The 12,916-nt window shown below is 43.0% G+C and overlaps 1 protein-coding gene across 1 annotated transcript in view; it reads left to right on the top strand.

Annotated features, from left to right (window-relative positions):
• The first annotated feature begins 3,107 nt into the window (after positions 1-3,107).
• The window catches only part of LOC124545641 (coiled-coil domain-containing protein 96-like), a 195,007-nt gene continuing 185,198 nt past the window's right edge, over positions 3,108-12,916 (top strand). Inside the window, exon 1 of the mRNA XM_047124587.1 lies at positions 3,108-3,253. Coding sequence (XP_046980543.1) covers positions 3,108-3,253 — 146 coding nt within the window. The remainder of the gene's footprint in view (positions 3,254-12,916) is intronic.

The raw sequence follows: 12,916 nt of genomic DNA, 5'->3' as shown, positions 1-12,916 counted from the left end.
CCGGGAGGAGTGTAGTCCTAAATGTAAATGTATATTTAATGTTTTATTAAGTGGTCAACCAGTTTAAAGATAATGCAATGCAAGAAATACTGCAGAATGGAAAAAACTGCATATGTGAAACGAAGTATTTCGACATCAATCGCTGCTAGCAAGGAGGGCAGTAGCAGAAGATGTAAAGAAACGTCGTAAGCAACTTGCACTCCAACTTTATAAACCAAACCTTGTTTTTAACGTAGAATAAGCAAAAATTTACAAACGTATGTATCCAGTTCGCAGAATAACCACGGAAGATGCTTAATAAATAAAAGCGAAACGCATCTGGTGTACATCCCTTTAATTAAATTGGAGCAAGCTCAACACGGATAACCAATAGTAACTGATTTCTGACACCTTCTTGGGAAATTCTTCATCACACACTGCAGTTCCCCCTGAGAAATGCCGGCAATTTCTTGAAGAATGTCAGTTTTAAGTTCATCTAACGTGTGTGGATTTGATTTGTACACCTTCTCTTTTAAAATCGCTGGGGTTAAAACAGGGGTAAAAGGAGGCCATACGTTGTTACTAATAACTCTGTCTTGAAACAAGTCATGGATTTCCTGTAATCAGATGCTCGATGTCTGTGCCGTCGCAGAGTCCTACTGAGAGGTTGCGAAATCACATTGTCTTTCAGTTAATTGGCCAAAGAATGGCTGTAAAATTTTTTCCACATATCTCTCACTGATAATTATTTCTTGGAAAAAAACAGAGCCTATCATTCTGTCACCGCTAAGAGGACCACACACTTATTTTTTGATAATGCAAGGGTGGCTCGTGTATTACGTTAGACTTTTCAGAACTCCCGTGACGGGTATTTTGTGAATTAACGTATCCACTTAGGTGGAGCCATTATTTGTCCGAAAGGAAAGTTAGGTGAGGGTCAGTTTCTCCGTCATGCACCCTATTCAGAATCCAATCACAAAACGGCAACCTCCAGCCTTTCTGCAGGGTCACCCGGTTTAAGTTCTTGCATTGCAGTTATTTTATACGATTGGACGTTCAGTAACTTTGTAGTCGCTTGAAGAGAGCCATAGGTAATTTCCATCTGCTGAGAAAGACGTCGAACTGATTTTCTAGTAGACCTTACCAGAGCTTGCCCATTGTTATCCGTACTTTCTTCAATGAGTACTGTTGTAGCCTGCCTAATCATCAAATATGGGGTGCCTGGGAAGCCTGCTTTCTCGGATCGCTAGACAACAATTCACGCAAATCGTATTAATGAATTTTATTTACAGAAAATAAATGACAATACTTAACTTTGAGAGAAGTAATACAGTTCCTAACTCGCTGCTATACAAGTGATGGCACTGTGGGAGTCGTAAAAATGCTATTCTTCAACTGGGCCGCGGCCAGGCGGCGCGGGGCTTATGTCCTGTCATTGTCGAGACCGCTGCCGTCGGGTTGTCGTCCTAGACAGGATTCGGGCCGCGTGCAGTTGACTGATGTCTTCTTCACAGCCCTCTCTGCTCTAACGTTGCCAAAAGGCTAGCCGGCGCTTGATTTAACGTCGGGACAAGTACTGTACGCAGTCGTCTGCCCTTCCTGTCAAGAAGACTCCCCATTTCACGAAATTTATCAACGAATCGATGAATCGTATTTCGAATGGAAACTTGAACTTCAGGAAATTCCTCTTGAAATAGTCTCCTCAGGTCACGCGCTAGTTCTGTATACATGAATACTCTTGGCGAATACAGTACTTGTTTGGTTGATCGGGGGAGAGGATCAAAGAGCGAGATCATCGGTCCCATCGGATTAGGGAAGGATGCGGAAGGAAGTCGGCCGTGCCCCATCAAAGGAACCAGCCCGGGATTTGCCTGAAGCGATGTAGGGAAATCACGGAAAACGTAAATCGGGATGGCCGGACGCGGGTTTGAACCGTCGTCCTCCCGAAAGCAAGTCCAGTTTGCTAACCACTGCGTCACCTCACTCAGTGATACTTGTATTTCACCTGAAACGCTTTCACTCAACACATTGTATTCCGTCGCCCAACAAACACGTGCTACCTGCGCAACAATAACCTACACAAACAAAGGCCTCTCTGCAGAGAGGAAATTGCAAAAAAAAAAAAGCAAAAAACAAAAAAAAACCGCGACGGTTGCGTTAAGAATTGCCCACCCAGCTGGCCATCAACATCGCGAGCCCTTACCCCATTACATTTCTGTTTATGGGGTTGGACGAAGTCTGAGGTGTATAAAATAAAGGTGAAAAAATTGGAAATTTGTGGTGAGGTCTTATGGGAGACCAAATAGCTGAGGTCATAGGTCCCTAAGCTTACGCACTTCTTCATCTAATTTAAACTATCTTACGCTAAGGACTGCACACACACACCCATGGCCGAGGGAGGACTCGAATCTCCGACGGAGTGGGGGGGGGGGGGGAGGGGGAGCCACGCGGACCGTGACAAGGCGCCCGAGACCCCGGGGCGGAAAGGTGAATACGTGAAATACGCTGCTTGGTGGCATCATAGACGTTGCTGCTCGCATCAGGGATGGATCAGAGGCACTCAGACAAGCAACATGATAGGTTCTTCCAGGAGTGCACAAATGCACTGAAACTGACGGTGGAAATTCGAACACTTGTGAATTGTACAACTGCTGTAGTGTGACGTGTACGATAATGCTTAGATGTAAATATGCTAAAAAAAAAAAAAACCTTTTGTAACACATATTTTGCATGGTTTACGAAATGTGTAAACACGGCAGTGTATTGAACAATACAGAAAATAAATAACAATATACATTAACTGTGTTCTGTTTCGGAAACCATTAGTAATAGTGTATACGTTTGTCCATATGAAGTTTATTGCTTCAAATGCTCGTTCCCATCATATCCTCGAATAATGACCATTCCTCCTGGGACGCCCTATACGTACATGTTTACGATACTCAAGTCAAATCACGCATGAACGGAATAAGATCGCCTGCTTCCTACCGTGATGCTATAGAGCTGACAGAAAAGCTGTCATAAAAAAAAAAAAAATTATCTGGGGCTATGACAGTATTGACAATAAGAGCAGTAAGAAAACTCCATGGCGTGGTACTCTCTTTACACATTAAATCTGTTCATAGAACATGTTCTTGTCTGCTTCAACAGAGGTAAAGCAGGTCCTCGAAGAAACACTACCAGCAAGAGTTCGAGAGGGCAGCGTCAAAGCTGTGGATGAAGAATCAACCAAGAAGGGAGAGGAACCAGCGCCGCAGGCGGAAGGTGATCCTGGGTGAGCCGCCTATTCATATACGTGATACATATCATAAAAGGCTTAGTGGGGATCAAGCAACAAATTCATTTGTTTTGAAAACTGGACAAGAGCACAAACGTAAATTCAACAACCGGTTTGCCCTTATTTTGGTACACGACGAGACGAATGTAGAATGACTTTTGAGATTTTGTGAAGTGATTTACTTGCTCCCTAAACTACTAGGGAGAAAGTTTGAATGTGTTGTTTGTTTTCGTAAATGATCAGTCAGCAACACTTACGTGAGTTACTTAATTAATCTACACTCCTGGAAATTGAAATAAGAACACCGTGAATTCATTGTCCCAGGAAGGGGAAACTTTATTGACACATTCCTGGTGTCAGATACATCACATGATCACACTGACAGAACCACAGGCACATAGACACAGGCAACAGAGCATGCACAATGTCGGCACTAGTACAGTGTATATCCACCTTTCGCAGCAACGCAGGCTGCTATTCTCCCATGGAGACGATCGTAGAGATGCTGGATGTAGTCCTGTGGAACGGCTTGCCATGCCATTTCCACCTGGCGCCTCAGTTGGACCAGCGTTCGTGCTGGACGTGCAGACCGCGTGAGACGACGCTTCATCCAGTCCCAAACATGCTCAATGGGGGACAGATCCGGAGATCTTGCTGGCCAGGGTAGTTGACTTAACCTTCTAGAGCACGTTGGGCGGCACGGGATACATGCGGACGTGCACTGTCCTGTTGGAACAGCAAGTTCCCTTGCCGGTCTAGGAATGGTAGAACGATGGGTTCGATGACGGTTTGGATGTACCGTACACTATTCAGTGTCCCCTCGACGATCACCAGTGGTGTACGGCCAGTGTAGGAGATCGCTCCCCACACCATGATGCCGGGTGTTGGCCCTGTGTGCCTCGGTCGTATGCAGTCCTGATTGTGGCGCTCACCTGCACGGCGCCAAACACGCATACGACCATCATTGGCACCAAGGCAGAAGCGACTCTCATCGCTGAAGACGACACGTCTCCATTCGTCCCTCCATTCACGCCTGTCGCGACACCACTGGAGGCGGGCTGCACGATGTTGGGGCGTGAGCGGAAGACGGCCTAACAGCGTGCGGGACCGTAGCCCAGCTTCATGGAGAAGGTTGCGAATGGTCCTCGCCGATACCCCAGGAGCAACAGTGTCCCTAATTTGCTGGGAAGTGGCGGTGCGGTCCCCTACGGCACTGCGTAGGATCCTACGGTCTTGGCGTGCATCCGTGCGTCGCTGCGGTCCGGTCCCAGGTCGACGGGCACGTGCACCTTCCGCCGACCACTGGCGACAACATCGAAGTACTGTGGAGACCTCACGCCCCACGTGTTGAGCAATTCGGCGGTACGTCCACCCAGCCTCCCGCATGCCCACTATACGTCCTCGCTCAAAGTCCGTCAACTGCACATACGGTTCACGTCCACGCTGTCGCGGCATGCTACCAGTGTTAAAGACTGCGATGGAGCTCCGTATGCCACGACAAACTGGCTGACACTGACGGCGGCGGTGCACAAATGCTGCGCAGCTAGCGCCATTCGACGGCCAACACCGCGGTTCCTGGTGTGTCCGCTGTGCCGTGCGTGTGATCATTGCTTGTACAGCCCTCTCGCAGTGTCCGGAGCAAGTATGGTGGGTCTGACACACCGGTGTCAATGTGTTCTTTTTTCCATTTCCAGGAGTGTATATTTAACTGTCACTAATGTTCTAATAGCACATTGTAATACTGACTGAGTTGACTATTACATTCTTACGGTAACAATCGACTATCAAAAAATCGTTTTACAGTGCAGTAACCCGGCTAGAGTTCATTATCTGTCTAAATTCTCACGCTGCAAGTTGCGATATGAAAGTGAATTTGAATTGTCAACGAATACAGGGTGTGTCATTATCTATTGCCACCTAGAATAACTCCGAAAGCACGATAGGAGTTGAGAAGTTTGTGGGAGAAAAGTTGTATGGGACAATGGGTACCATAATATGACGTTGGTTTTTTGTTGCTAGGTGGGGTCGCGTCAGAGATATGAATGTCAACTTTGGTTTTTTTTTAAAGGTGATGCTATACTTTGGTATTTATTTTCTGATAGCGGCTATCGAGACGAATCCAATGATGTGTAACAGTAAGGTCTTTGAAGGTCAACGGAGGTCATAAACGTGTCATGAACGTCCATCTACAGAAGGTGTTCGAAGTGATGACCATTGGCATCAATGCAGTGCTGCAATCTTCTTATCGTGGATTGATTCGTATTCCTTATCACATCGGCACTTATCGAAGCACACGCTCTGAAAATTCTCTTTCGCATATCTTCAGGTGTAGTTGGAACGTCTTTATAAACAAGAAAAATACAGAGGCGTCAAGTTTGGCGAACGAGCCCGCCACGACACATCTCCTCCGCGTCCGATCCAACGATTTCAGAATTGTCTCTGCAACTCATTTCTATCATCAGCGAAAAATGTGTGGGACACCCATCGTGTTGATGCCACATTCTGTTCCATGTTCCTAAAGGTATTTCTTCCAATAACAGATCTAATGTTTCTTGCAGGAATGTGGTGTGCTTCCGACCATTAACATTTCCTTTGATGAAATAGGGGCCTATAATTCTGTCCTCCAGAATCCCACACCATACATTCACCGACACGGTTTATCATGTGCAGCTTGCCGCAGCCAATATGGATTTTCAGTTGCCCAATAAAGTATTTTATGTAAATTAACATTTCCATGGTTAGTGAATGTAGCCTCATCAGTAAATAAAATCAAATTAATAAATGTGTCATCCCTCTGAATCTGGAGCCCATCGGCAGAATTCTATGCGACGCATACAATCCGTACCAGTTAATTCTTGCTGGATACTGATACGGTAAGGATGATATTTATGGCGATGCAGAACACGAACAACACTACTCTGGCTCATGCCAGATTCCCTTGCTATTTGACCCGAAATAACACAAGGATCTAGAACCACAGTGGCAAGCGTACCAATTTCTGTTTCCTCGTTAGTAACTTTCCTTTGCCGGGTATGTTTCCGATGCGTTAAAGATCCAGTTGTTCTCAGTTTATCACACACATATTTAAATGTACGACGTGTAGGGTGAGTACGTTGAGAATATCTTTCATCAGAGTATTAGTCTCTAGCTCTCACTGAATTTCGTTGACATTCTCTGTAAATGAGATGCATATCGACTTGTTCTTCGAAGGAAAACATCATTCACATTCGACTGATTCGACTATACTAGTTTACCGTTCTTATTAGTGTTGTACTGCGAAACTGTCGAACGGTGTTCACATGTCAGTGGCACGCTAGATGGATACGCCGTATTCGGCGAATATTACTATTTGCACGATATACGAGAGAGAATTGTCAGAGCATGTGCTTCGATAAGTGCCGAAGTGGTAAGGAATACCACTCAGTCCATGATAGGAAGATTGCAGCACTGCATTGATAACAATGGTCATCACTTCGAACACCTTCTGTAAATGGACGTTCATGCCAACTTCCTGGCCTTCGTTGATCTTCAAAGACCTTACTGTTACACATCATTGGATTTGTCTCGATAGCCGCTATCAGAAAAAAAAAAACCAAACTATAGCATTCCATTAAAAAAAAAACAATGTTCACCTTCATATCTCTGGCGTGACCCCACCTAGCAACCAAAAAGCCAACGTCATATTATGGCACCGTTGTCCCATGCAACTTTTGTCCCACAAACTTTCAGCTACCATCATACTTTGGAGTTATTCTAGGTGGCAATAGTTAGTGACTCATCCTGTATATTCTTGCACTGACAATGCAAATGGGAGGACAAACCGTGGTTTTGAACACTTATAGGTATTTTGACAATGCAGTGGAAACGTTACACCATCGTTTGTAGAATGTAATTTGACGATTTGTTCAGAGTTCCCTAACCAGGGTTTCCTGTTTCTCCGAGAGCATGAGGATAAGTAATACTTCCGAAATTTTATGTGCGAACTCTCAAAGCTTTTTAAATACACCAACGTTATTAACATCCTACATCTTTATTCTTCACATCTACGTATTTGGAACCCTCTACCGCTAGAGGGCTCCTAATTGTAACGTGTAACATGGCGGTGTGTAGCGTTACCATGCTGGTTAGTGAGAAACAGCGTGCTGTAATCGAGATTCACGCATCTGAAGAGTTCGTCTACACAAGGAGCACCTTTCCCTTGACCATGACTGTTCCGGACGACACACGAGCGCTGAGACAACCGCAACAATCCGACGGCTTGGTTTCATTGACGTCCATCATCCTCCCTTCCCACTTGATCCCGTTCGATTTTTATGTGTTTCGAAATTTTAAACAACACTTTCGAGGACTTCATTTTGGTTAATGATGACACGGAGAGTTGAGATTGTGTTTCTGTCAACAAAGTTAAAGATTCTACAGTGGCGGTACCAAATAGTCTCTCGTTGAGAGAGATGTGTTCGTCGTCAGGGTACCTATGTTGAGAAATAAATGAGTAGACGCGAAGAATAAAGATTTAAAATGTCAATAAGGATTCTTAAAAGCTTTAAAAGTCGTCACATAAAAATTTGGAGGGGTTTACGTTTGGTTGATTTGTGGGAGGGGACCACAAAGCAAGATCATCGATCTCGTCGGATTAGGGAGGGATCTTTCAAAGAAACCATCCCGTTATTTGCCTGAAGCGATTTAAGGAAATCACGGAAAACCTAAATCAGGATGGTCGTTTTGAATCGTAGGTGGGAGGCTCAGTGGCTGGAAGTGGGGGATAACAAGTTGCGAGCGGTGAATGGTTCTGCCCGACCGTGGCTTACCTCCTTCCGACAATGACGAGCTGAGGAAGTAGCCCTTACACGGCTTAGAATAGGACATTGTCCATTGACACATGGTTTTCTGTTACGTCGTGAGGAGCCACCAACGTGTCAGACATGTGGGACACAGCTGTCGATACGACATATTTTAACTGAGTGTGTTTTATATGCGGGTTTGAGGGAAGATTTAAGTTTCCCACCAGACCTGCCCTCTATTTTAACTAATAATGAGGCGAGTGTGGGTAGAGTTTTAAGTTTTTGTGTGATGTCTGGACTTCTTCCCAAAATATTGGGATTGAGATTTTAATGTGCTGCAAAGTGGTTTGGTCACCCATTATCTGTAAGTGGTCACTCAGCCACAGTTAATTATTTTTACCTGTTTTGTACTAGTATTTTATTTTTAGTTTTATCTACCTGTTTTGATGTGCTGTGTCCAATCTTGAAATTTGAACATTTACAATTCTCACAGAGATCGGCTCTGAATTGATCCTTGTTTAACAGATCTTGGCTGCACTCGTCAACATTTCTTTTGGGAACGGGCGCTGATAACCTCGTTGTTGTGCGCCCTAAAACACTAATCATCATCATCATCATCTTCATCATCATCATCATCAGGGTGCCTATGTTGAGAAATAAATGTGTAGACGCGAAGAATAAAGATTTAAAATGTCAATAAAGATCCTTAAAAGCTTTAAAAGTCGTCACATAAAAATTTGGAGGGGTTCACGTTTGGTTGATTTGTGGGAGGGGACCAGAAAGCGAGGTCATCGATCTCGTCGGATCAGGGAGGGATCTTTCAAAGGAACCATCCCGGTATTAGCCTGAAGTGATTTAAGGAAATCACGGAAAACCTAAATCAGGATGGTCGGTTTGAATCGTTGTCCTCCCGAATGTGGGTCCAGTGTGCTAATCACTGCAACATCTCGTTCTGTGGCATTACGTTTCAGTCCGCCCTCGCAGGTTGGCAGGAGTGTGTGAAAGTCGGTCGACTTCGGCCCACCAGTCTTTTCTGTCAGTCCGCTGCCAACTTTGGCGGTCTAACAGTAGACTGCACGTGTGTACAGTTAGCAGTGACTTGAAGCGATTGTCGTGCAGTGCAGTGACAAACCAGTAAGCACATGTGTAACGCCAGTAATGCGTGAAAAAATCACGGCTTACTCCCTCTTGCTCCCTGCTGCTGTGATATCACTTCTTTGTATATATTTTCACTTGTATTTTTCTATAGTGTAGCTTATCTGCATATTTTCGCCCATTAGGAACAAGTAATTTTAATCACTGCTGCGTATGAGGAAAAAAAACTGGACTTGTTGTTCTGGCGTTGATTCTAAACAGATACACCTGATTCTGCTCATATTTCTGAAGATAGCGAGAGTGAAATTCTGGGAGAGCATTTCACTGTTCTGAAAGAGGAAGAACACATTAGGAAGTCAGTGGCCCTGGCTAGTTTAAGGAATATATGCCATGTTACAACGACTATTTCGATATACTTCTCATACATACGGATATTCGTAACTGTTATTGTAGACGCTACTTGAGCTCTACGCCTGAAGTTTGTTTTGCGAAATTAAGTTTGACTATTTTATGACAGATATGAGTGTTCTTAATTCGCGCCCTGTGCTGCGGTCTCGAGCTGTGAATTTTTTTGTTTATTATACTGGATTCGTTCTCTTTGCTATAAATGCCGTTAAATTTATTTTCACAATAAAAACTTCATTTCCTTTTGAAACGAACACATATCTGTAAATGAGTGTTATACTCTCCAATTTGATATACAGTTGAAGTTAATTTTAGAATAACAGCTACTGTTACTTTACGACTAATATGTCTTTTTTCAGTTCTTATTCTGTATCGTGGCCTCTGCTCCAGTTTTAAACCTTTTTATGATACCCGATTCCTTTTCTTTCCTATAAATATTTATTTTATTAATCTGTGATCAAGCATTGTAGTTGTAACTTTCGTTTTCTTCTTCCGATATACAAAATTTACGCAATCAGAACTGCCTGTTACAAAAAGTTTTCCATAGTGCTGAGCGACAGACATGCAGTAGTTTTAGAAAACGTACACCCCCGTTTCGCTGTTATTACTGCATTTTTCTTCTGGACATTATAGATTTCGGCTTTCACGTTGTTATCGAGTACAATGTTCTTAGACCATTTTGCTATGTACTGTGCAGGATGACAAATACACAGTTCAACACATTTTCTTAACATTCATGTGAATGATGCAAAATTAAGGTTTAGCAGGAATGCAACACATCGTTGTACAAACACGTCGTATCTTGCAAGTCAGCCCCTAGCAGGCAGCCCCTAGCAGGCATTTTTGGTTCAAACATGCCTAAAGATACGATACAGTGGTAGTCACCGTGCTAACTTCGTCACTAGTCAAACTTGACTTGTAGTAACACTATTTCCATATTAAACGTTCAGTCAGACTACGAACTGTGCCATTTCTTTTCATACACTCACGTATTTCACAGGCAGTGGCTACTAGTCATATCTCACAAATCATAACTTCGTAATTTATATCTACGGATGCCTTCTTTCACTATCATCACAACCAGTAGGCTTTATCCATTTTTGGATGAGAGAATTAGAGTTCTCCATGCCTTAGGCCTTCAAGTACATAAATCCTTTCTGTTACCATACGTCTTCTAATATTGCCTCGACCGATCTACCGTCCACTTTCCTAACAGCATGCCCCACTCATTTCTACCTCATTTCCTTTACGTCTTCCACTCCAGTTTTTTCTATAGTCTATTCCTTTTTTATTTATCCTATTAATGTGCATTCCTAGTTGAGTATCACTCAGTGTCTGACAGGTCTCCGCGTCGGAATTCCCTGCCCCTCAGTCGGTACTACTGAAGTTAGTCACAAAGTTTTAATTACTAGTTTCGAAAAAATGGCTGCACCATTGTATTTTGGATCCTCTAGCGGCGTACTGCAGTACTGCGAGTCACCAGTAGATCGTCGACGTTGACGAGGCTATATCCTGTTTGGTGTAGCGTTTCAAGGATCCTATTCCCTATACCCACATCGAAACACAGGACGACTTACAGTTTATTGTAATAAAGACAAACTCCTATAAAATGTCATTGCCACACCAGGGAGATAACAGCAGTTATAAATAGTCTCGATCTGAGCTAATTCTGAGGTGAAGTATCAGTGTCATTGAAAGCAACACGTGTAAAAGCGTTTATTTTCACAGCAATAAACGTAATAAGAACATTAGACTTTGAAAAAAATAAGTTTGGAAGAGACTGCAGATATTCACGGCCCTTTAATTTGTCCTTCCCGTAGAAGCTACGTCTGATGAAACATTTATTGGTTGGGAAGTTGTTTTCATTGTTAGCTGATGCTCAATACATTTTTTATCAATTGTCAAAACACACAGCAGACAAATGTGTTTAATAATATTATCGGTCACAGAATACAGAGTTCTCTGCTTGTGTGGAAAGAATTCTACACTTACAATAAATTATACATCAAGGAAATATAGCAGTTCTTTGTCATCATGACATCTTGCTTTTCTAGTAGCCTTTGTCAGCACCTAACTGATACCTCCCGTCAGTTACATTAATATTTATTAACTCATAATTCGCTTCAACTAGTCCTTTTCACACAGTAGAACATAGTGCTTGTAAGTTTGAAACATAGAACATGACGGGCGAAGCAAGTAATTCGAATATTTTTCCATTTGCGCTTCCTAGCAGTACCATAAACACGTTCTAAATCCATACAATACCGGGTGGTTATATTTAAACTTTCCCTAATTAACACGTTATAACACGAAAACTAATTACCGTAAAGCATCTTGGGGTTGAAGCTCTTTTTTCCATGCTTTCTTTAACAAATACATGTTGCTAACCAGTGACCCAACACAAAGATACCTGAAAAACACACTAACACTCCTAAAAATATTTCACACACATTCACAAATCAGAAAGCAAAAATGGCTGAAACAAAAAAAAAAAAAGCCAAGCACCCACACTGAGTAGCCTACTAAAGCCCCACAAGTACGCATTCCGATACGTCCCGTTGTCAGGAGTGCACCCACACGCCACTTAGAGAAATGCACACATACTTACATAAACATTACATATAGACAAATAACAGAAGCATACACAACAATGAAGAGCTGATACAACAAATCAAAGACACCAACTACCCACAACAGCCACACTCACATCATTTGACATCACATCCATGTACACCAGTATCCCCACCATAGAAACCATCAACATCATCAAACAGCAATTAGAAGAACAAGCTAGAATATCCAAACCCCACATAAAAGAAATAGCTAGCATTCTGAAACCAGTCACAGAGCAAAACTATTTCTCATTTGACAACCAGTTCTACTCACAAGAAGACGGGCATCCAATAGGGTCACCAGTAAACGGACAATTATTAGGGATATTTATATTCTGTTCGTGCAACTACCGTGATTTAAGCGTTGATTTATCACAATTACTACTGAATTTATTCTTTTTTAACCTGTGTTTCTACCTATTTTTAATTTCTTCCTTTATAAGGGACGATTAAAATGTTTCCATTCAAAGGCCGTACAGTCCAGAATCACTATATCAATCAGGCAAAATGACTGTGAGGATTAATGGCATTATCAAACTGACCCGTCAGGTTGAAGATACCCATTTTGTAAAACACCTTGTTCTGCTGTGTGGAGAAGTTCGTACGTGTCTGCTACACAGCCTCGTCTGACTGAAATCGTCGACCCTTCAAGGCCTTTTCGAATGGACCAAAGGCATGACAATCGCATGGGGCTGTATTGCCGTAGTTCCATTGTCTCCCCCTTGAGTCGTTACGGATGAAGCTGTCCTCCCCCGTCGACTGGCGTC

This window comes from Schistocerca americana, chromosome 8 (genome assembly GCF_021461395.2).
Source record: "Schistocerca americana isolate TAMUIC-IGC-003095 chromosome 8, iqSchAmer2.1, whole genome shotgun sequence".
NCBI lineage: Eukaryota > Metazoa > Arthropoda > Insecta > Orthoptera > Acrididae > Schistocerca > Schistocerca americana.
This window is presented reverse-complemented; position numbering and strand designations above follow the sequence as displayed.